The sequence below is a fragment of the Anolis carolinensis genome, chromosome 1 (assembly GCF_035594765.1).
Source record: "Anolis carolinensis isolate JA03-04 chromosome 1, rAnoCar3.1.pri, whole genome shotgun sequence".
NCBI lineage: Eukaryota > Metazoa > Chordata > Lepidosauria > Squamata > Dactyloidae > Anolis > Anolis carolinensis.
The window spans coordinates 17,509,433-17,534,657 of NC_085841.1; the positions used below are offsets into that span (position 1 = coordinate 17,509,433).

A 25,225-nucleotide genomic window follows, 5' to 3' on the forward strand; every position below is an offset into this window, starting at 1 on the left:
ATACCAACAGCAAAAGCAGTGGCTTCTTTTGTAACATTAGTGTTTAAAAATATAATGGCAATGGTCAGCGTTGGGTTATGTTAACTACCAAACTTTAAGAAAGCAAATATTGTAACAGTCAGCATAACCTGCTTTAAGGCTCAGATATACACAGGGAAACTGAATCAGCCCAACTATCCAAATGAATATTATGCATCTATGTGATGCAAAACTAACCCTCATGTATGCAACAGGGCAACACACTTGCAACACACTTCACAACAAATAATGTGCATAGTTTTGCCTTTATGAAAATTCACCATGTAGGAAAGTGTCCTATGAAGAACCCTTGGATCAAGAAATCTTTGAGGTTTCACTGCCTATAAATTTTCAAATGTAACATGGAACACTATCATCTTTGCTATTAACTGGGCTTTCATGATTGGAAAAGAAAAACAATACTTCTGTCAACAATATAAGAGCAAAAAGTTCTGGAACACTGCATTGCTGCCAAGATCTTTTTTCACTTCCTATCTCAGGCCCACCCCCATCCAAAGAATACATCATGCTTCACGTCTGAACTGTGCCTTTTAAGCTATTCATCTGTTAACCTAGAAATGATTATGCTTTTCATACTGGAGCGTAAAAGACTTCTGTTGAAATTAAAAGGCTGTGTGCCATCAGATGCAATCTAAATGTGAAAGACAAATTGAGTAATATTTAAACTCCAATATTACCTAAGGCAAGAAACAACATTTTCTTCTATGGCTGACCCACACTTCTGGAGAGAGAAAAGACTCATTTAGAAAACAGTATACAGCAAGGCTATCATCACTAAAAGGCTCTTTTGACATTTCAAGACAATTCACTAGTAAAATGAGATTAGAAATGTTGAGATATCTTCAGAATTAACTATTGGGACAAAGCTACATAGGGAATTTAGAAAGTAACTGAATATCTACTTTCATTATGTGCTGGAGTGGAATTATAATATAAAATATGTTTTCCCAAATTAAATTTATTCTAAATCATTGTTCCTTTGGGGCAAATTAGTTGAAGTGTTAAAGTCCATGGCTCAATATCTGCGGCAGGGATACAAATATTAAAGTGAGATGAAGTGTGCTCTTATAGCTTTATTCAAAGGACTTACACGTAACACAGACGACATTTAGAGTGGTTTCAATAAAGCAGAAAACCATCAATAAAAATTAAACCATAGACAGACACTTCTTTGGCCTCCAGTGTATAAGTATAAGCCACAAGACAAAAAAATTAAGATGGTAACTTCCCGCAACTGGTCAAACTCATTTTTTATTCAAATAAGCTTAAAAATCAGATTGTGATTGTCAAAACACTTTGTAGTAAACGCTTTCCCTTCAGAGTTCTGGGTGTTCTACAACACGCCTCTTAAACAAATTCTTGGCAGGAAAATGGAACATTTCCCCTTTCCACATTCATCTGGAGTCTCCTGGATTTCACAAACTTTGCTGACAGCAGGTTACATTCCTGAAAGCTAAAAAAAGCCATTTAGATTTTACATTCTAGGTAACATCTTCCATATGCCGATTCCTATTTGTTCCAAACTTCAATTCTATAGACATCTGCTCTTGCTGGCGATGCAAAATAACAGCTGTAGCAGCTGGCAAAGTTAAAAGAATTCTCTTCCATCCAAAACACTGAAACAAAAACTCTGCCTAACCTTTTGGGTTGAGAACTCCTGCAGTTCCTCCCAGGCAAATCATCCTTTCAAAGAGTGGAAGAATAAACGTACACTTTCAAAAAGGAAGCAAAAGGAAAAACACTTCAGGTATTTGTACTGGTCCCTCTGTGACAAGCCTTTCTATAAACAATTCAGCCATTTTGATGGGATTCAGTAGAATATCAACAGTTTAAAAGAATTCAGAATCAAGTGTGGATTGTGCCAGAATAATCTGTAAATTAGGTTATATTACTGACAGCTCTTACCAACTAAACTGTTCTAAAATAGCCATTTAGATTTTACATTCTAATGTAATATTTTCCATATGCCCATTCCTCCATAGGGAAAAAACATATTGGAAAGACCCAAAAGCTACTATACTTTATTTATGAGCCATTAAAAGTATTAAGCGTGTTTCCAAGGAACACACCCCTTTTAAGGATATATGGAACTTGAATACTTTTATTGAAACTTGTAGCAGGAACATATCAATGATATATCAAGTAACTACATATACATACATATTATATAAAAAGCTTAATTGACAAACTATAATTTAATCCTCTACAGTATCAAAAATCAACATATTTTGGTTTTCCCTAAAAGCCTTTCATAGTGCTATTACTTCTCAAAATGGTACAAAACCCCCATAATTTAAAAGGATAGCTGTTTAGTGCCCATTACCATAAATATACCAAATGTTAGGCAAACTCCCAACTGTACACATAGTCTTTTAACATGACAAACTAGTGGACAGCTTGCTGCTTTTTAGACTCGCTTGCTTAGAACAAATATATATACATTATCTAATTCTCATAATCATAAAAGCACATCAGGTTATGCCTCTCATCTTTTACTGCATTTGACAACTCCCGCATTTGTTGGGATCTTCTCCTTCAAGCCTAATCCATTTCTTCTCAATTTCAACCTGCAGTAAGAAAGCAAAAAGAACGCAATTAGAAAGCAGTTATGAAAACAGTTAGTGAACCTTGTCATTACTCCCATTGAAATGATTAGGCGTAATCTCAAACCTATTATAGAGAAAGGCTGAAACCAACATATTACTAACAGAAAAAAGTATGAAGTAGGGTTGTTCCATTAGGGATGTGATGCTTCATTAATGTTTGTGAAAAACTCTATAAGGGAAGTGTACAAGTGCCAGGGAATGGAGGGCTACAATGGCGGATGCTATGCCCAATATACAGTGGGGGGGAAAGTATTTAGTCAGATACCAATTGTACACATTCTCCCACTTAAAAGGATGAGAGAGGCCTGTAATTGACATCATAGGTAGACCTCAACTATGAGAGACAACATGAGAAAACACATCCAGAAAATCACATTGACTTCTTTAAAATAGAAAGTTTACTTTGGAGCCATTTTTTTATTTTTAAAAAGTAAACAATTGGGAAAAGCTGGGGGAGGGGTGCCAGAAGGAAGAAAAACAGAATGGGGGTACATGCAACCAGCAGACCATCCTTCTCTCATACTGTAGCAGAACTTCTAGTACCATCAGAAACAAGTGCAATGAAGTACCTTAACTTGTGAATAAGTGCACATGTACAAACAAAATCCATACTGGTTTGACAGTTGGGAAAAAATTAAGATAGTATTTCCAAAACCAGCAGCAACTTTATGCTTGTAGAGTGATGTTACTGAGTGTAAACATATATTATATGATAATTATGTTCCTAGAATTGTATAACCCATTATTATCTTCTTGGAAACAACTGGAGATGAGCAACCATGTCTGTCTGTAGTACTAAAACACTAGGAATTCCATGTAACATAACATCCAAGACTAAAAACTAACTTTAGTGCACCAGAGTCAGCTTTAGCTCTGCCGAAACTGGCACCCTCCAGATGTGCTGGACTACAACTACCGTCACCCCCAGGAAATTTAGCGAACAAGGATGTTAGTCTTCATCAAGCATTTGCCTTGAAATGAAAAAACATGGAAATGAAAGTTACACACATGACTGACTAAAATACTTCATTAGGTTAAAAAAGGAAAATAGTGATATTACCTGGCAATTGTAATATGCTTTTTGGTTCACATGCTTCTGTGGCTGCACATCATTTTCAATGCCCAGTGATATTACTTCAGTTCCAGAAGGACATTCATCGAGCACAACAAATTGGACTGTGGCAAAAGGATACCAATCAGAGGGGATTTCCTGATCTGAGCCAAGTTCCAGTTTGTAAGACAAACTATGCGGATGATCTGGATCTGGGGAAGGATAAAAGGGTAAGGGAGAGAGAAAAATGTTAAGTTTTACAGAGCCAGTTGCCTGAGAGAATTATAAATTCATGGAAGCTCCGAGTTCAAAAACTATTGTAAAAGAGCCAAATAAGAGTAAGAGAGGAATGCAATCTGGCCTTAGGTAGGGCTAATCCCTGTGGGACATGATCTGACAAAGACATTTACTCTATGACTTTAAACTGGTTATGTTGAGCTTTAAAAGCTAGAACACAAACAATTCATACCTGATCTATACATAGTGAAATCATTCGTTATTCCTTCTCAGGTAATAACTCCTCTCCTTCATTCTGGCATAGAGCTGAATACTTCTCATAAATGGAATCAGTCAATGAGTATATATAAACAGCTAGGTTTGCGTCTTTGTTCTGCTGAGCTTCCTTGGTACCTTCAAAAACTAGGGTAGGGATAAATAAAGCTGTCTTTGTCTCAAATTTGTCACAGACAATTAGGCTGAAGTTACGGTAGTCATAAATAAATTAAGCCTGGATTATTTTGCCTCTTGATTTTCCTATCTGTTCTTCAACACAGACCTTTGCCATTTTTAGTTGTCTTTACTCTGATGTATGGCTGTTGAGAAGCAGTTGTATTAACCTTCTTTAATACAACTTAGCTTCAAGAACAAAACAGCGATACCATTTATTAAAACATATGGAACTCATTTATTCTTCGAGATAAATTCTGTTATTCCACTCCACAACAAGAAGTGGCCTAGCAAAAAGGCAACAGGAAAAGTTTCAAATCTATTACTCCCTCAGTGCATAATAAACTCAAAAGGCAGCTTGCAGAAGAACTTTAATGAAAGTTATCTATAGGATGCTAATCCCAAGTCTTTGCCAATGTATATACACTTTGAGCAGGATGCCTGAAAATCTGAGGCCAAATACGGTACTACATTTTTGATATGAACATAGAATCGTAAGAGTTGGAAGAGACCACATGACTAACCCACTGCCATGCAGGAAAAGCACAATTAAAGTACCCCTGACAGATGACCATCTAGCCTCTGTCAACAAGTGCTGCCACAGAAAGCTTTTGGAAATGATTCAGTGCTTGTCAATTCAACTCAATCTGATGGGATTCACTTAAGAGTGACGATTAAGGATTATTGCCAATAACAATGTATGTAATCCCCCAAACCTCTAAACCAGAATGCAATTACAATACATAGAGTTCTGTGAGCAGGGAGGGTGATATATTAGGATTTAAGAAAGCTAGTTATCTGTGTAAAGCTCTAACTATATGAGTTGGGAGAAAACACATGCAGTACTTTGAGCATTGAATGACAACTCTGGAGACCAGGATCAAATCCCTGCTCAGCCACAGAAACCCCGAGTGATTTTTGGCAAGTTACACACTCTCAGCCTCAGAAGAAGGCAAAGACAAATCTCCTCTGCACAAATCTTGCCACAGAAAAAGATCACATGATAGGTTTGCCTTAGGTTGTCACACGTTAGAAACATAGTGAAGGTATACAGCAACAGTTGACATGGAAAATTTAGGTTCAGGGAGAAACAAAAAGGTTAAAAAATTATTTTCCTTTTCCTTTCCTCCAGATTCTTTCTTTACCAACTACAACTTCCTAGGAATAAAAAACATGGAACAGAGAGACAGCAGCCACTTTTCAATATCTCCTTCAGTCTTCATCTTGAAGGTACTTATTATTACAAGCATCAATTGGGGTAGAAGTACCTGTGTTTATAACGTAAATGTAGATGTAATGCACAGCACCCATGGATATTTTAATATTAAAAGGAATTTAGCCCAGCTGTTTTTTCTCTAGGTTATTTATTATGCACATATTTTATTAAGAGCTATACAATTCATTATTAATCTGTTAGATGAATTTAAGACTTTTTGATTTTTTTAAAAAAAGCCAAAGACTATTTTGAAAACAGATAGATCTAAATAAAAGGCCAAAATACAGTCATAGCAATAGCAAGTGGCAGATGCCATCTCAGAAGAAACATTTCCTTTTTTCTCTTGCACAACATGAAGTACCATTTAATACGGTGCAGTTCATGCATACATTAGCTGAAAGCAAATACACTTTTTCACTTCAGAAGTGTTTTTACTTTCACTCAAGATACACCTTTATGTAGATACTGTATATTCTACTAGTACTGATAGCATTTGTCAGTTGTTTGGATAATCGCCCTGTGTGCACAATACTGCCAAGCTCTTATTACTTTATATCAGGGTTGAGGAACCTGGGCCCTCCAGGTATTCTTGGGCTAAGACTCTTATAAACCTTGGTCATTCAGCTGGGATTGATGAGAGCCAGAGTGCAAAACAAGAGGTGTACAGGTTCTTTATTCCTGCTTTATACAATTCTTGTGATGTTCTCATTCAGAGAAATGCCAATAAGTACAGGCAAATATCTGCATGTATATAGGAAAATTCCAGATAATTCCCCACATAGGGATTTTTGTATTTAAAAATACAGTCTATCTATGTGTTGTCGAAGGCTTTCATGGGTTGTTGTATGTCTTTCGGGCTGTGTGGCCATGTTCCAGAAGTATTCTCTCCTGACGTTTCGCCCACATCTATGGCAGGCATTCTCAGAGGTTGTGAGGTATGGATAAACTAAGTAAGGAAAGGAAAGAATATTTATCTGTGTAGAGTCCAGGGTGTGGCAAGAGTCCTTTGTCACTGGGAAGCCAGCATTAAGTATTTCTAACTGCTCTGGCAGTCAGTGGGGTTCCAAGAAATGATATGGAGAAAAACCAAAAAGAAATCCCAGAAAAAAATTATGAGCATTCTTGGATGCTCCATTTGGGTGACTCCAGACATATATTGGAACAGAGGTGGGGGTGATTAAGAAAATTTAGTTTACTATGTTTTCTTTTATATATAATAGAGCAAGGTGAGAACATGCTGTCAAAGAACTGGTTCTAGGAAAAAATGGCTGAAACAGTTACAGTAGAGTCTCACTTATCCAAGCTAAACGGGCCGGCATAAGCTTGGATAAGCAAATATCTTGGATAATAAGGAGGGATTAAGGAAAAGCCTATTAAACATCAAATTAGGTTATGATTTTACAAATTAAGCGCCAAAACATCATGTTATATAACAAATTTGACAGAAAAAGTCGTTCAATACTCAGTAATGTTATGTTGTAATTACTGTATTTATGAATTTAGCCCCAAAGTATCATGATATATTGAAAACATTGACTACAAAAATGGCTTGGATAATCCAGAAGCTTGGATAAGCGAGGCTTGGATAAGTGAGACTCTACTGTACTTCAAAATCTCGTGAAAATAATCTGGACAGTAAACAGTAATCCAGAACACTTGACATTAATTTCAAAAGATAAGGGCAAGGGCACTGAAGCTTATATGATTTTGAAATGGTGGTAAGTCACAACTAAAAGATCATTTCTTTTCATTTTGAAGGCATATCTTACATATTTGTATCTTACAAAAGTTGGCTGGGCTTCAGAAAGCTATTTTAGCAAGTTGCCATCCTTTTTTCTTCTGAACTAACTTCTCTTCACACTTCCTTGCCACTTCCAAAACATTATCACTCAATGGTGGCTATGCTTATATAGGGCCAGAGAAATTGGGACTATGTATTTTATTCTACTGTTTATACAGAATCTTATGAAATGACACATTTGTTCAGGGACTCTTTCCTTTCATTAAGCCGTGGGGAATGTGTTGACAACGGAAGGAGCATGCATTCAATGAGTGTTGGCAGCCAAAAACTGCACCTTAAGTCCAAAAAATTATAAAATCTACAAACTAGAGATCCACTGGTATTTGAACTGGACTTTCTCAGTTTGTCATTATGTTGCTAAATTAAAATTGTATGTAATCATTTTTTAAATCTAAAATCAAGGAAAAATAAATACAGAAGAAAAAATAAAATTGGCCACCACCAACTATTTTTATAATTAGAGTATCATGATTCTGGCCCACCTACAATTTTAGACAAAAGTATCTATGGTAGCAGATTGGTACCTTGTATTCTATAAAACACCCCTTCAAATCAGAGCTGGGATGTAAAAAGTTAAAAGTAATGTACTTGCATGCAAAAGGTTATTTTTTATCAGTGCACAATAAATGCGCATTTTTGAAACAAATGAGAAATTCCTTTTCAGTGGTATGATAAGTCATGGGTTTTTGGATTTCATTCTTGTTGTCACTTGTTAAAGGCATTTTTAGATAAAGTGAGCAGAATTTTTCAAATTTCATGGCATTCCACGTTCATTAAAAAAGAATTAGAAAAACAAATAATGCAATTAGTATCATCCTTAAAATAGGAATATTAGCCAATTATCATAATGAAGGGATTGCATAACAACCTAGATTATAAAACTCTTTCTGCCACTCTTCCCTAACCTTTGTGTCCCCAGATGTTTTGATATTGGTTCTATTAGTCACAGCCAGCATAAATAGTAAAAAATAATGGAAGTAAAGGGTATGAGGCTAGTTGATGCTCCATAATATCAAATATATGCTACAACAATGTACAGCTGTAGTTCAGTTCCAGCATCTCCATAGATTTGTTTATCTCTAATACACAAACATATAAACATTTGAAAAATTCCAAAAAAGCAAACCTTGATTTTGCCAGTTTAAATAAGGGACTTTATACTGTATATTTAATTATGTCATTGCATACAGAGACAGTCCCCAAGAAGGGTTAATAATAATAATAATAATAATAATAATAATAATAATAATAATAATAATAATAATAATCTTTATTTATATCCCGCCACCATCTCCCCACGGGGACTCGGGGCGGCTTACATGGGGCAGTGGCCCAAACAACATAAGAACAAAATATAAGCAACACAATAAATCACAATATAAAAAGATTAACACTTCTGTGGTATTTGTTTTACTCTCTGTGCCTCTGTTCAGAAGATTTCACCTCACTTTCTGCCCCTGTAATAACTGGATTTTGAAAAGAATGGCTTGTTGTAGAAACAAGGATTGCTGGGAAAGCTTCAGTGGGGCTTTTCCCCATGATAACCCTTTTTAGGAGTGAATTTACCTTCCTGGGGTAGATTTCTCTAACTTCCTTTTGTCTCATCCCTATTCTTAACTATGAGTCGTATGTAAGTCAGACGTTTGTAACTTAGGGGACTGCCTATAATGGTATTTGAGCTGCTCAATTTTTAAAATGTTTATTTGTTTATTAGGAATATTATGAATCTATGGATGGTTGAATCCATGGGTATAGATTCCATGGATACAGAGGGCAATGTGTAACCCACTTAATCACATTCCTAATAGTTATATTATTGAAAAATCTGATGGCCAGTTCAGAGAGTAGTTTTTCTATGGCTAAGGGCTTGACAAGACATCTGTAATGCTGAATCAGACAAGACAAGATAGAACCATAAATTATCCCCACCCTAAGTTCCAACTAAACTATGCTGCTTCCTTCATCAGTCAAGCAAAAAGCAATCACAAACTTGTCCATGATAACAAGCTTAAGTGCATCTGTTACAGTGAAAAGAAATGTAACTGGAGGCCTTCTCCTGTCAGTTAGGATATTCCAATGCTCGGGCAGACTGAATGTATTAAATAGCCCACCAACAGAGTACTAGAAAATATTTCTTTTTCAAGCAAAGCTCGCGTGTCAACTGCAATGGACTTTGCAGAACCCCAAACCACAAGGAAAGTTTGGCCTATCTAACTACATAACAATGCTGCGAGTCTCTTTTGGTAGACTTGTGCTATGCCAATAGTTAAAGAGGAAAAAGAAATTAGTCTTGTCTATAAACCACAACTCACTTTTAAATTCTGAACCAGGAATGCCCTGGCTCTATTACAAAAACACAAATTATTTCTGTTGTGTTTTTGGCCAGTGGCAGACACTAATAATAAATAAGACACTAAAACACAGAGTTTTAGAAATGACACTGATTAGTCCCAGATTATTGAATCAGAAGGCTCATAGTACAAAGCAAGGCATGACATTTTGGCTGCCACATATAGCTCTCCATCCCTTCCCAATGGCTAGCAAAACACAATCATGCATCATAGGCAAACACAGCACAGCTTTGCGCATCTAAAATAACATAATTTTTACTGCCTGGGAGGAAGAGTTTATCCAAATGTGCAATATGACAATGAGTCCCACGGAAATGGAAAATATTAAAGGATATCTTCTCTACACTTCCACTTTTGGGGACAACAGAGTTGCTTTCTGACATGTCATATTCTTTTTATAAGATCTTACATTCGATAACTTTTACACACATTTGAAGTCCCAGATGAACATGGCTTTGTGGGAAGGTTAATGTCAAATTTATATGGATGCCCCAAATGACAAGAAGATTCAGCTGGCCTTCTATATGTATGGATTCAATCATCCACAGCTTGAAACTATTTTTAATTCAAAAGCAAACTTTGATTTTTGCCATTTTATACAAGAGATATGATTTTACTATGGTGTTTTATATAATGGAACTTGAGCATCCACAGATTTCAGTATTCACAAGGGTCCTGAAACCAAACCCCAGTGGACAGCAAGTGCTCATTGTGCAGTTTTGAAAATATGTTGCAGATCTTTGCCCTAGAAAAATGTGTTTTTTATACTGTGATTAATATATATTACAGTTTAGGCAGAATGCAGGTAAAAGGCTGTTATTTGAGGGTTTTGTTTTTACAAAAAACTAAAACAGTTTGCACAAAATAAATGATTTTAAACTTGAATGCCTCTTAAGAAAATTAATTGTGCAAAACAGGTGTAATAGCATTTCTAAAACCTCATTTGTTAGGCTGCTGTAGCATTGACACATATTTCTCAATTAAACCTGGTTAGATCAAAAGATATTTAGATTCATAGTTACTATATATCACGTTTTTAATTACCTGGTCACTGAATTTTCTACTTACAACTTACAAAACAGATAGTTTTTATACTATTAATGTTCTATGAGAAAATGCAATCCTCTTTCAGTACAATTTTATACTATTCCAAAGAAATATCCAAATATTTACTTGTGTTTTTATCTGGGAGTCTGTCAATCTTCCACACGATGGCTCTATATGCACTTTCATATTTGGCTGTTCCAATGGAAACTTGTATGACAGAATCAGATTCAATGTCAGTTAAAGAACCAAGACATGCTCTTCTGTTCATTTTTGCTTTCAGGGACTTCTGTCTTTGCAGGTTCATAGTCCAGAGCGTTTTGATCCACTGTGGAGGAACAGGAAAATGTATCATGATGTTTTCACAGTGTTTCATGGAATGTGAATGGGCTGAAGCAAGAGCAGAAGAAGACATATTTATGAAAGCCTGGAGTTCAATGTAAGCTCCCTGAGCTACTACCAATGCTTTAACAAAAAATGGAAGATCTGATCCATTATACCTCGTCCTGAAACGCACCAATTCCAACCTACAGCCATCTATTGGTGTAAATTTAATTATCCTTGACTGCTCAAATTCTTGTTGTTTTGCACATTGATGGAAATGATAGTCAAGGATTTCAATCCATTTCTTTTCAGTGTCCTTCTCAAAGTAATCCTCATCTCTTCTCTGAAGCTCCAAGTCATTTAGTGTCAAAAAGCACTCAGAGTTTCCATTGACAAAACTCAAGTAATAAATATGGGTGATGACAATACTTTCAACCAGTTTTGCTTCTGCTTTAGTGATCCTTCCCCAAAAGTTGTCCACTAGTTCCAAGACAATTTCTTGTTCTTCATAATGTTTCTTTGGTTTTGAAGGAACAGGAAGCTTCATTAATTCCTCCTCGACTATCATCAAAAAGTCTGTGAAATCACTGTAATCAGTTGTTCCTAGCTTCAGCATCTGTTCTATCTCTGGTTCGTGAATTACCTCAGCTTTAGGATGATACTTCTTTTTCTCTGTGTATGACACATATTCAATCTTCACAGTATGGATTCTCCCAGAGATGCTGCAGTTCTCTAGTTTGGGTTCAGAAAGTCTGCAAAATGGCTGTAGCTGGAATTCTTTGAAAGGTTTCTCAAGCCCCTTTTCATAATACATTTGTAGGATTCCTCCAGGTAAAACTCTAAGATATATAGGTCCCCACTGTCTTGATGACATCATATTCTTCTTTTCAGGAATCCTCAACATGAAAGGCCAGCCATCTTTTCTCTGGCTGCTGAAGAGGGTACGAGGAATGAATAGAGAAATTCCATCTCCAGTATAAATGCAGGGCATGGAAGTCAAAGTCCTCTCATTATCTGAAGAATCAGTTTGCAAGTGCTCAAGCCTTTCACAAATATAGTTGAAGGATCCCTGATTGAGGCTTTTCTGATCGGGCAAGGAACCATGGTCTTTGTCAAAACCTGAATCGGTTTTGGGTGTACCAGAGCTAGATGAGGGTGAATCTTCTGTCCAAAATGGGCTAGAAAAAGCACAATTATTCTGAACATACTGAAATAATGTTTGTGTTTCTGAACAATCTTCCAGTTTCTTCAAGTTTTCTTGAGTGATGTTTACATCATCTGCTAGTTTAGGCACAGAGGACTCTGAGTGATGCCTAGTCTGCAATATGCCATCCAGTTTTTGAGGTTCCGGATGAACATTAATGCTGGATGACAGCTCTGGAATAGGATAAAGGTGAGATCCTGGTTTTGGAAAACAAGGGCTTGCAGGGTATTCTCTAGTAGGTGTGCAGAGTGGAGAATTACTAGGAGGGCCAGGAATGAAGTAATAGTCATTCATAGGCGATGAAAGAGAAATGCTGCTAGAAGATGACTGGCTTGAAGAATCATGCATCTTAGGCAGAAGGAGTTTAAGCCCATTTGTTTTGAATACATTATGATTTCCTCCTGCCTTCTGGGGAGACTGGAAGAGAGGTTCATCTTCAAAAGTAACCCAGTTTGCAGGATTGGTGCTAAACATCTTGTGGCAGCAAGCTGGGTTAGCTCAGCAGAAGCTTCAGTTCCAAATCATCTATTTAAAAAAATGAAAAAATATATAGTTAGAAAAAAATTATAATAGTATGTTTACATTATACATTTAGATAAATTTCAAGCATTTTATCATGCTTGAAATGGCTGAGAAACTGGCTGTGAACAAACTAGAGAATTTCCAAGTACAAACATGAACAGGTTATACAGTAGAGTCTCACTTATCCAACGTAAACGGGCCGGCAGAACGTTGGATAAACGAATATGTTGGATAATAAAGAGAGATTAAGGAAAAGCCTATTAATCATCAAATTAGGTTATGATTTTACAAATTAAGCGCCAAAACATCATGTTATACAACAAATTTGGCAGAAAAAGTAGTTCAATACGCAGTAATGTTATGTAGTAATGACTGTCTTTACGAATTTAGCACCAAAATATCACGATATATTGAAAACTTTGACTACAAAAATGCGTTGGATAATCCAGAACGTTGGATAAGTGAGTGTTGGATAAGTGAGACTCTACTGTAGTTATAATCATGAAATAAATGTACACATATAACATAGATATGTGTACCACTTCTCGATTCCCTTCAAAATCGAGACGGCTGGTAACATCAATTCCAAACTGTAAAATAAAGTGGGGATTCCTCGTGTATGAAAACAAACAATATCCATGACTTCATTCACAATTATTTACAAGAATCACTACATAAGATGGGAGTAAGGAGAAGACAAATGTTTTCTCTTCCCTGAATTACCTGTTTCAAACTGTGTTGAATACAGATACCCATAGATGCAATTTTAAAGCTTGCTTTTTCAATAGGCACACAAACAAGTTTGATTTCTAAGGGTTGTTGTATGTTTTCCAGGCTGTATGGCCGTGTTCTAGAAGTATTCTCTCCTGACGTTTCGCCCACATCTATGGCAGGCATCCTCAGAGTTTGTGAGGTTGTTCTAAGTTTGTAACACAGCAACTGTCTATCACTTGTCTTTTCTGTCATTGAAATATGTCTTAAGGAAAGCCTTTTCCATTAATATCTTTTGCATGTACATGGTGTTTCAAAAAGGTGGACCCAATTTGAAATCATTATCTCTCTGCAACCATGAATGCATGAATGAAACCCTTACTTGAAAGGATGGGGAACACAGTTTCAAATGATTATTGCTAGATGCCTCTCCCAATACACAAAAAACCCTTAGCCTCAGTCATTCACAAGACAGAGACCCTGCAACATAAGGCCTATATGAAAACCATAAGAAAAGCAGATGCTGATGGGAGAAAAAGTCATCCCTGGATGCATTTTGGGAAAAGGTTTCAAGTGACTTCTAGAAGGTTCAAAATGTTTTTGTTTACTCATGCAGGGCTTACTTTATTTTGCAGTTTCATTTCACATTTTTATATTGCTCATTTTGAATAAGTTTACTGATCCAAATTGAACTGTTCTCTTCGATACAGGAAATGAGCCCAATCTTATCATGCTCTATCTGACTCTGGTGACAACTATTCTATTAAAGAAGCAATGCCACAAACATAGATTATTTACTGGCTATACCTGTATTATATGGTTTTATAGAGCTGCCCTCACAAGCAAGACAATTAACACAATGATTTTGAATCTGTAAAGGTTGCAAACATTGCATTTTTTCTTGAAAATGTCTGATTTCCAATTTCTGGAAATTTTGCATCTCTAACAAATGAATGTATCATTTTAAATTTTAAAAGGATGCAACAGAATACAGCTGTAATACTAATGGCATTGCACATATTAAATGTTCTTGGGATAACAAACATAAACTGTATGTACTTCTTTCAATGTTTAAATTCCATAGCAATTGTCATATGGTAGTATTTTATCTGGAGAACATTTTAAAAATGGGAACCTAATGCACAGTTTGAAAATGCCTAAAGAAACTAAATCAGTTTGCCCAAATAACTGGAAATTATTTGAACATAGTAAAAATGAATTATCTGCCCTTGACTGCAACCAAACTTGAAATTGGATCATTATAATCTGAATGTTGATATACACTTGACAGATTTTCCTGTTTTACAAAAACTACTTCCTGTAGCCCTTCTGAAGAGATGTCTGTAATTTTAGACAATGCATGTGCTAATATATGTCAAGGCAGAAATCTGTGTTAAAATTAGTGATTCACACACATGCTGTCCCATCTTATTAAATGGAACAGTTTTCATTCCTTCTGATTTCTTGAGCAATTTTAAGTCCCATGTGCCATTTTTTTTCTTCCCTGGTCCTGCATTAGAATAGCAACTTATTGCATCATGAAGTTTTGTTAGAGCAAAAGTGGAACCAGCTTTAGGGAAGCACAGCTTTCATCCTTGAATTCAACAGACCTGCTCAGCATCAAGGGTGCCAAATAAGGTACATAAAATGTTTTAGATAACTTCAGAGAGACTGTTGTTAATTGCCCTTTATAGGTTTTATCAAATACTGTCCAGCATCCATTAGGAAAATAAACTCCTTTTAACTTCTACAGCCCTTGCACCCATCTAAAATCCATTTTGGAAGGTTGGAAGACCATCTGCAGCTGGTGAGAGGCACAAGGAAAAGGAAATCCCAGTATGAAAAGAGAATTGCGTAACTCTGAGTAAAGATCAGACACGTAGAATACTGAATTTTGAGAAAAACTCTCGGCCTGTTAGCAGAAAGAAAACAGGGGTGACTTACCAGACTGGGAGTTGTCTATCCTCGAAGGAGCCACTGAGAAGGCTCATCAATGTGGCCATGATGAAGATGGAACCCAGGAAAAAGCCCTCCCCTAAAGATCTTAAAACTCAGGCTGACTTGTATAGTGTAGACCCAAGTCATGTAGGGATTTAAAGCTTATAACCAGCACTTTGAATTATTCCTGGAAATGGATTAGTGGCCAGTGGCGCTGTTTCAACAAGGAAGTTATATGATGCCTGTACAGTGTTCCCTCACTACTTCGCAGTTTGCTTTTTGTGAATTCACTGTTTCGTTGTTTTTTAATAAACTCTAAAAGAATATTTAAATCATAAAATATTACAATTTACAGCCTAAGGAAGGGAGGAAGGAGAAGCAAAAGGGAGAGAAAAGGAGCCCAAGCAGCAACGAGAAGAAAAGGAGGCGATTTATCAACACACGATTGGTTGATAAAGGCTTAAAATAGTGTATAACTACTAAAATAATGTATAAATATTAAAATAAATATAGCATTCCTACTTCGTGGATTTTCACTTATTGTGGGTGGTCCTGTGATAAGTTAGGAAACACCGTACTACATTATTTCAGTGATAGTTTTGCCACATTCAAGGACTTCAGAGGAACTCCATTCCCTGTTATTATTGAGAAAGGGTAAAAGGTTCATATCCACATGTTAAGTGAGGACAAAATGCTAGTCTCCACTTGGAATTTCCTGCTAGTTTGATTTACATTCCAAGTATTGCTTAAGTTCAGTTTCTGGCTACACTCTTCAACAACAAACAAACTATTTTTATCCTCTTGTCTAACCACAACTATTTATACTGAATGGAAATTGCTTTTTTCCCCCCATCACAACTTGCAAGACAGAGAAAACCTAAAAACAGCAAAACACTTAAGAAGATTTCATGCAATAATAATCATGGCCAAATATCTCAGTGAAATTATGTCTACCAAATTATAAGTATTTCAAGAGTTAGTCACAAATAGTTTTTCTTCAAGTTTTAATTTTAAAAAGGAAATCCTAAGTGTTCTAATTGCCCAGAAAAGAAGGCTGTTTAATCTCAATAAAGGGAGGGGAAATCACCAGTAAGCTGTGCTGAGTGACAATCTTACTTGGATATAAACAGTCTGCCTATTTTTCACATATTTTGGATACAGAATTAAGCATCACAGAACCCAAACTAGATGTAAAAGAAGATAAAAGGATATCCCGCTTTTTAAAAAGATGAAAATGACCACAGAGCCAATGCAATTTTAGGCTGCATCAATAGGAGTACAGATTGAGGGATGTAATAGTAGCACTCTATCTGATCAGACCTCAACAGTTCTGGATATCACAATTCAAGAAGGATATTGACAAGCTAGAAATTGTCAAGAGAACAGAAATCAAAATAGTAAAAGGTCTGGAAACAATGCACTATGAAGAGCAGCTTAGGGAGCTGGGTATGTTTAGCCTGCAAAAGAGAAGGTTAAAATGGGACATAATAGCCATATTTGAAAGGATGTCACATGGAAGACGCTATTTTCTGTTGTTCCAGAGACCAGGGCATGGCACAATGGATTGAAACTACAAGAAAAAAAGTTTGCACCTAAACATGAAGAAGACACTCCTGATGGTAAGAGTTGTTTAAATCTGCTGCCTCAAAGTGTGATGGAATCACCTTCTTTGGATTTGTTTTTAATGAAGGATGTCAGGGTGTTTTGATTGTGTATTAGTACATGCCAAATGGTTGGAGTAGACAGCCCTTGTGATCTCTTCGAACACTATGATTCTGTGAAATTAGATGAAAGCTTTGAGGCAATGAGTGGAGATTTTAACTCCAACACACATCATTTCCCTAACATATAGCAGTCACCTCCACCTTTTATTTGCTGTTCCAGTACAATGAAATGATGAAATAGTGCTGGGAATAGTGCTTAATTCATTTGGGGAAAGGGTTTAAATTCATCTCCTAGCACTAAAGACAGACCTGTATGAGTCCTCAATCACAACCAGTAAGCTTTCAGTTCCATCGTTTTTTAGTGCAAAGGCAAATGGGAGAGACGGCAGGTTAGAAGGATGAAGTGTTATCCTAATTATGGACATCTGAATCCAGGAACTGAGTGTTTATGTGGGAAGGGCTCATTTATACATTTACATGTCCCAAAAACAGTGCTTTGGTCCCGACAGCTTGAATTACCATTCACACAAACTTTGGTTCATTTCATTTTGCAGAAGGGTTCAGTGAACCTTTGCTAATGGGACAAAAAATGATAGGAATGTGAATGCTTTCACAACAGAGGAAGGCTGCTTGCCTAGAATCTAAAGCAACAGTGGGCAGACTTCAATAATTTGTTTTTTCTATAACGGCAACATCTACTAACCAAAACGAGATACAAAAGACAGACACTGAAAATTATGAAAGGGAGTGCTAACAAGTACATTCTGAGTCCAGGGTGTGATTTTGTTTTCAGAATCTGGACTGACCAGACATTTCCACTCTTGGTTATTTCAAAATGTCTATATTAAGCAGCTTAATTTGGGCATAAATAAACTTGTTCCTACTGTTAAACAACTAGGTGCTAGAAATCCTTGTTGATCTCCCACAATAACCCAGTGAACCCCCAATAGATCTTGATTGACCTTTTGCTTGATCAGATATAAAATATTGAAACTAAAGTATCTGAACTAATTTTCAATAAATAAACCAATATCTATAATTGAATGCATGTTTTAACATAAAAATTCCATCTTTATGCACATTACAAAGTTATGAACTGTAAGAGTTTATCTCTGAACATATCCTGCAGCATGAGAAGTACTATGGCGCAAAGAGAAGTTGCCAAGATTTCTCCTTCAGTCAAAGGATAAACAAAAGATTTTGAGTTGACTCTTACAGAAATGAATTTCCCTTCCTACGAGTAGATTTCTCTCACATTCTGTTGTCTCGCCCCTGTTCTTAATTATGAGTCATTTGTAAATTGGATGTTTGTAACTCAGGGGCTTCCTGTATTTGCAACGGCCAAGGCTGCCACAAACACCAAAAAGAGGGAGATAAGAATAAACACTGCTAGTTTACCTAAGTCCAAAAATGACCTAATAGAGATGACCAAGAGCTTGGTAACTGGAAATCTAGTTAGGAATGTTATTCAGCAATCAATAACATAGTCTTTTCTCCAGTTGTAACCACTATAAATCTTGGTTGGCAAAATGCAATGCAGATTACTTACAGTATAGCCACTAGCACAAATAAGCCTGTCTTAGAATCTCAGCCCTTTCCAAATCAGTGGAATAAAAGTCGTGCATTTTGTGAAGAAGGAACAAGATCTAACCAAACTGAGTCATATGTTCAGCTATCCTCAAAATGTGTTACTGAGATGCAGACATTCCAAAATCTCCACTCCTTGGCATTTTGTATAGCTGTCTTGGAGGCTTTGCAGGCAAAACTTTTCCAGTGCCATCAACCGCAGCAAGCTCTGCGGCTTTGTGCCAGCTGAGAATTGAGCCCCAGGATTTGTATTCTGCCATTCAAAACCTGATGTCATGTAGCCACAGAGTTGTTTGTTCTATGGCTCACCATTTGGCACAGCCTTGCATGATCTTCAAAAAGGTTCATGAAACCCAAGCCATTTAAAAAGCTTTGGTACAGCAATATATAACAGACCACAAGCTTAAGCATGGAATGCAACATAATGTAAAAACCGAATATCATCTAGTGGGGAAGAATACTGGATCAGGCATACATGGTTCAGACTCCTGGCCCTAATGAGCAAGAAACTGTTCATGCCCTTTTGAAACAACATCTCTAATATCCTTTCTACCTCTTTTGATCAAAGATTGTGTTGATCATCCATTTTGCTGTAGTGCACCTTCAAGTAATTTCTACCTAATATTTATTCAATTAATTTATACGCAACTTCCAAAATCAATAAGAATATATACCACATACTGTAAAAACCATTAAAATCATAGATGTTCTTGGCTAGATCTGTTCAGAAGAGGTTAGCCATTGTTCTTCTATAGGGCTGAGAGAGTGTGACTTATTCAAAGTCACCCGGTGGATTTCCATGTCTGAGTGCGGTTTTGAAACCAAGTATCTATAAAGTTGGGTTGCAGTTAAACATAAAGAAAACCAAGATTATGGCAACTGGATTGATAACAGGCAAATAGAGGGAGAAAACCTGGAGGCAGTGACAGACTTTATATTTCTAGGCGCGAAGATTACTGCAGATGCAGATTGCAGCCAAGAAATCAGAAAACGTTTATATGCTTACTAGCTGTGCCTGGCCACGCGTTGCTGTGGCGAAGTATGGTGGTATGGGAAATAAAGTATTGAGGAACTGTATATTGTATATTGATGATATCTGCTTAGAACTGGATTATGAGGCCCTTCTTCACAGCTGTATAAAATTCACACTGAAGTGGATTATATGGTAGTGCGGAGTCAAGATAATCCAGTGCAAAGCAGATAATATAAGATTATAAACGGGTCATATAGCTGTGTGGAAGGGCCTTGAGTCTACACTGCCATATAATCCAGTGCAAATTAGATAATCTGTGGAAGAAGCCTAAGTGAGGCCTAAGTCTGCCTGTCCCCTGGGCTGAGTTGGTTGCTAGGAGACCAAGTGGGCAGAGATTAGCCCTCTAAACTGGCAACAATTGGATAAAAACAATTATTGCTCTCCCTCAAATTAGGACTTTATTTTTCTTTTCTTTTTGTTGTATCAACCTAGAGGCATGGATGATGGGTTGTGTTGTCAAATTTCGAGGTTGGGGGGTCTGTAGTTTTGTTGTTTTGTGGGTCGCCGTGATGCCATCACTCCTTTATATATATAGATGTTATTTAAAGTATTACAGTATTAAATCAAATCTAATATATAAAATATCTCAAAAAGTATTTGTTGCTAAGATTTGCTACTGACTTTTCTGCTACGATGGGTTTCTGCTTGTTGACTTCAGAGTTATGAATTTAGAAAGAAATCCAGCTAAAACAGAGTGCTACAAAGCAGAAACAGGACAAGCATCCAACCATATCAATGTGGACATGAAAACAGTGCAGTACACCATCTTTTCCACACTGAAAATTGGGGCAAGATTCTTAATTTTAATAATGTTTTATTATTTTTGATGTCGATGCGGATTTGTTTTTGGGATCTGGGTAGGTTACTATTTTGTTTATGGCACTGAATGTTTTGAGTCCCCTGTTGGGTGAGAAGGGCGGGACATAAATATTGAAATAAATAAATAAATAAATAAATAAATAAATAAATGTACACCACCCTGAGTTCCGTTGGGGGAATAGGGTGGGATATAAATAAAGTATTATTATTTTACTCTTCAAAACTGCTGCCCCAGCATCTGGAAACACATTTCACAATTTTATTGCTATCTTCCAATAGGAGGGGTAGTGAACATATTGGAAGACAGGAACAAAAAAAAGTTCTTCATTTAGGCCACAAAAACCAAACCACATGTGGATACTTGGCTCAGCAGTACTACACGCAAAAGAGGCATTTGGATTATTTTTTTATTGAACATGAGCCAGCAATGGAATGCTGCATCAAAGGAGGCAAATGCTATCTTTGTGATTAAAAGAATTATAGTTTCTAAGCTGAAGGAAGTAATAAGTAACCCAATATTCTGTGCTGATCCATTCAATTATGGGCTTCTCATTTTAAGAATATGGAAAAGCTTAAGTGAAAAGGGCAACAAAGATGTTAAGAGACATGAAGAACAAAACATTTGGGGGGAGGCTGGAGGAGCTGGGTGCGTTCAGCTTGGTATAGAGAAGCCTCAGAGTTGACATGATCACACTCAAGGCCACTTCAAAGAAGTGGGGGTCTTGTTTCTGCTTCCTCAGAGAGTAGAACTAGATCTAATGGTTTTGGTAGATTCCATCTGAAAATTAGAAGGAACTTCTTGACAGTAAATGCTGTGATGAAACTAGAGATCTTCTCTAGATGTCTTCAAAAAGAGGCCCGACAGGCACCTTAGCTGAAGACCCTGCACTGAGCAGAAGGATGATCCATATAGCACATAGAGCCCCTTTCCAATTCTACTTTTCAACACAGGTCTTGACAAATACAGTGTTCCCTCACTTATTGCAGGGGTTAACATACCAGGACCACCTACAATAAGTGAAAATCCGTGAAGTAGGGACACTATATTTATTCTATGTGTGGAGGAGAACCAACAGCAAAAATACCGCGATAAATGTGTACATTAATATTAATTGAAAACCCGTGAAACAGCGAGGGAGCAAAAAGTGAAATGCGAAGTAGCAAGGGAACACCGTATATCAAATTGTTGCCTTCCTCTTGGAACAAAGGAAGAACTTTTTAAATAATCAGTGCCTCAATTGGGTCTCTAAAGTTCAAGATGATTATATAGTTTAGCTTCCAACACAAACAAGAGACTGTAAACCGTCCTGAGTCCTGTTTGGAAAAGGGGCGGAATATAAATAAAGTTCATATAAACGAACACTGGCACGAACACCTCAGCAAGCGAGAGTCCAAAAGTGGCAGGTTAAAACCTGGAACCTCAAAACATGGCAATACATGACTGATACTGGATGAGAAACTCTCTCCTGGGCACACAGAAGACTGGGCGACTTGGAAGGCGCTTAAAAGACTGCAGTCTGACACCACGAGATGCAGAGCTAATCTTAAGAAATGGGGCTACAAAGTGGAATCCACGACGGGTGACTGTGGAGAGGAGCAGACCACAGACCACTTGCTCCAGTGTGGCCTGAGCCCTACCCCATACACAGTGGAGAACCTTCTCACAGCAACACCAGAGGCACTCTAGTCAAAGGAAATCTAGTATAATGCCAAGTTTTTTATTTTGTGCATTTTTAAATACATTATAACTCTACTCTCAGGTTGCTTCTGACATGATAAACAAACACACAAATAAATAAATTATTAAGAGATGCTTTTGTCTTTGATTACAAAATCAGAGTTGAAAGAGACCCTATAGGTTGTCCAGTCCAACTCAATTTCGCCATGCAGAAATACACAATCTGAGCAGTCCCAACAGTCGACCATCCAGACTCTGAAAGACTCCAGAGAATGAGACTGTACCATACTTTTGAGGCAGCATATTCTACTATTGAACCAAGTTCTTCCCATCAAGAAGTTTATTTCCTGACATTTGAATGTCTTTTTCTGCAGTTTGAATCCATTACATGAATCTGTAGCATTAAAAAATTTCGATTTTCTTAATATTAATCCCTGCAGAACTCAGGACAACATTCTGAAACATTACGATTAGAAGTAACAAATGGTAGCCAATTTGAAATCTGCACCCTTAAGTGGCCCAAGCTAAAGATTCAAAAGACTTCTTGCTATTGTGAAAATAGGAAGTAAAGGAATCCATTCCATAATAACTGATCCAGACTAAAAAAGAGTAACTAGCAATATTGTTCATATTGGGATGTTATAGAACAAAATGAAATCATCCACCAAAGTTTAGAGAAAACAAGGACTAAAGAGAATGTAACTCTTATTTCTTCTGTATGGGTACATGTGACAAGTCCAGCTTTACAAAGCACATGTACACAGAGAGATGGCCTTTTCAGTGGCCACCCCAAGGCTTTGGAATACCCTCCACAGGGAGAACAAAATGGCACCCTCCCCAAGGGCATTCAAGCAACAGCTGAAGACCTTCCTATTCAAACAAGCCTTCAGCGAATAAATCTAGGCTGAAGTGACGAGGTTAATCTTCACTGGGTGGTACAATAAGACTTGACAACACACCACAATAATGTTTTATTTATGTTTTATTGATTACTTATCATGTTTTATATTTGTGTCTTTGATTGTTGTTGACTTTTTATTGTATTTTATTGTATTTTAACATGTTGGAAGCTGCTTTGGGTCCCTTGGTGGGAGAAAAGGAGAATATACAGATTTATTATTATTACGTAATTGGTTTGTAATTCACCTCGAGCTATGAGGAGAGGCGGTATGTGTATATATATATATGTGTGTGTGTGTGTGTGTGTGTGTGTGTATATATATATATAAATTAGTGTCAAAAGCATTGGCTTCTTCTAGGTAGTGCCATTTTGCCAGGTTGGCTTTTGATCTGCCCACTCCACTTCTGAGTCTATTCAGGGACTTCCAAGTTGCCCACTCTTGGTTTGCCCCTGGAGGCAGACTCTGGTGAGGGGGCATCCAGTTGGAATTGTCTGATTTTGCTGCCCACAGGGACACTCTTGCTATTTGATTTGATATTTGACACTCTTGATTTAAGATCTTCTGGGGAGGCCCTACTCTCAGTCCCAACTCCTTCGCAGATGCAGCTGGTGGGGTCAAGGGAAAGGACATTCTCAGTGGTGGCCCCTCGACTGTGGAACTCTCTTCCTAGTGAAATCAGATCAGCTTCTTCCCTTCTGTACTTAAAAATAAAGTTAAAACTTGGCTATGGACCCAAGCGTTTGGAGAGTAATACAGGGCAACATGCAGCTATGAAGTGAATGGAATAAATGTAATTGGAACGACTTCTGGATTACAATTTTGGGTCTATGTGCAATGTTTAATGTATTTATATGCTATTTTTTATTTTTATTATTTTAATGCATAATGTATTTGTACGCGTTATCTTTAAATATTGAATATTGCCAATTTGGAAGCAGCTCTGAGTCCCCTCCGGGGTTGAGATACAGCAGGGTAAAAATGCAGTAAATAAGTAAATAAATACTGTAATAGCCATGCAGTGAGCGGCTTCCACAGTGTTCAACCTTATTTCTCTAACAGTTGACAGCAACTTCCCATCGTACATTGGGGGGGGGGGGGATGCCATCTAACTTATAGAGCAGGCATGGGCAAACTTCGGCCCTCCAGCTGTTTTGGACTTCAACTCCCTACAAGGTGTTAGGAATTGTGAGAGTTGGAGTCCAAAACACCTGGAGCACTGAAGTTTGCCCACACCTGTTATTGAGTCTATCAACAGATGTGTATATATAGATATAGATATACAGGTCTGCATATGAAAATACATCTATAAATGTAAAGAAGGAAGAAATAATAAAATGTAAAACTATAAAATACAGTAAAATAAAAATCGCTAAAATAACATAAAACTATGCAACACAGTAGTAAAACAAGTCCAGTAAAATACAAAAAAGACAACATAATATTAAACCAACTGACCTATAATATCAAACCATTCAAGACTGCAAAACATTGAACTAAAATTCCAAAAGCTGTGGAAACAAAAGTTTTTAATTGGAGTTTCAAAATAACTCACACAGGAGTGAAAGAGGGAAAACGTAAACACAGGCATCCAATGACAAGCAGCAAGAAGCCCAATTTCAAGGAAAGCTTTTTAAAAGTAGTGTTCTCCCCCTTTTTACCGGCTTCTCTCCAAAGCTGCCCTTCAAGAGAGTTGGAAGAAAGAGGCTTGAGGGCGAAGAGGCGAAAGAAGGCTTGCAGCCGCCTCAGACTTGGCCTGGGACTCCAGCGAGAACGAGCACCATTCCCAACTTCCTTCCCCTTCGCCTCCCGCTTCAAGACTGGAGGCGGCAAATTCCTCAGGGGGCGGTACTCTCCCTTGGCCACGCCCCCCCGGTCTTCCCCACCGAGCATGCGCACGGAGCCCTCAGCCCTGTCGCGAGCGGTCTGATTTGAATTAACGATCAAATCCATTGGCTCGCGACAGGGCTGAGGACCCAGTGCGCATGCTCGTCGTCCGCCCGGCCACCTTAAGGACCTTGCGGTAAACAAAGAGATTAGTCGAAGGGCGGGGCTAAGCATGAAATAAGCCC

The 25,225-nt window shown here is 37.3% G+C and overlaps 1 protein-coding gene across 3 annotated transcripts; it reads right to left on the reverse strand.

Moving 5' to 3' along the window:
- Positions 1–1,097: 1,097 nt before the first annotated feature.
- ston1 (stonin 1) lies at positions 1,098–24,991 on the reverse strand. Of its 3 annotated transcripts, XR_505499.3 has the most exons (5): positions 24,815–24,991; positions 10,904–12,827; positions 3,706–3,908; positions 1,679–2,606; positions 1,098–1,492 (listed from the first exon to the last, which is right to left on the reverse strand). XR_505499.3 is itself a non-coding variant. In XM_008102711.3 (4 exons), the coding sequence occupies exons 2-4, from the start codon at positions 12,774–12,776 to the stop codon at positions 2,532–2,534; spliced, it is 2,151 nt and encodes a 716-aa protein (XP_008100918.1). In that variant the 5' UTR covers positions 12,777–12,827; positions 24,815–24,991; the 3' UTR covers positions 1,098–2,531. The 3 variants fall into 3 exon arrangements, 2 of the variants coding, with proteins under 2 accessions (XP_008100918.1, XP_008100919.1); XM_008102711.3 differs by having other exon boundaries at positions 1,098–2,606; XM_008102712.3 differs by having other exon boundaries at positions 1,098–2,606; positions 24,709–24,991.
- Positions 24,992–25,225: the final 234 nt, after the last annotated feature.

Coding starts and splice junctions, on each gene's coding strand:
- ston1 (XM_008102711.3), bottom strand. CDS start 12,776: ATGTTTAGCACCAATCCTGCAAACTGGGTTACTTTTGAAGATGAACCT. Junction 3,909..10,903: donor ACTCCCAGATAAAAACACAA/GTAAATATTTGG, acceptor ATCCTTCCCCAG/ATCCAGATCATCCGCATAGT. Junction 2,607..3,705: donor AAGCATATTACAATTGCCAG/GTAATATCACTA, acceptor TTCTTACTGCAG/GTTGAAATTGAGAAGAAATG.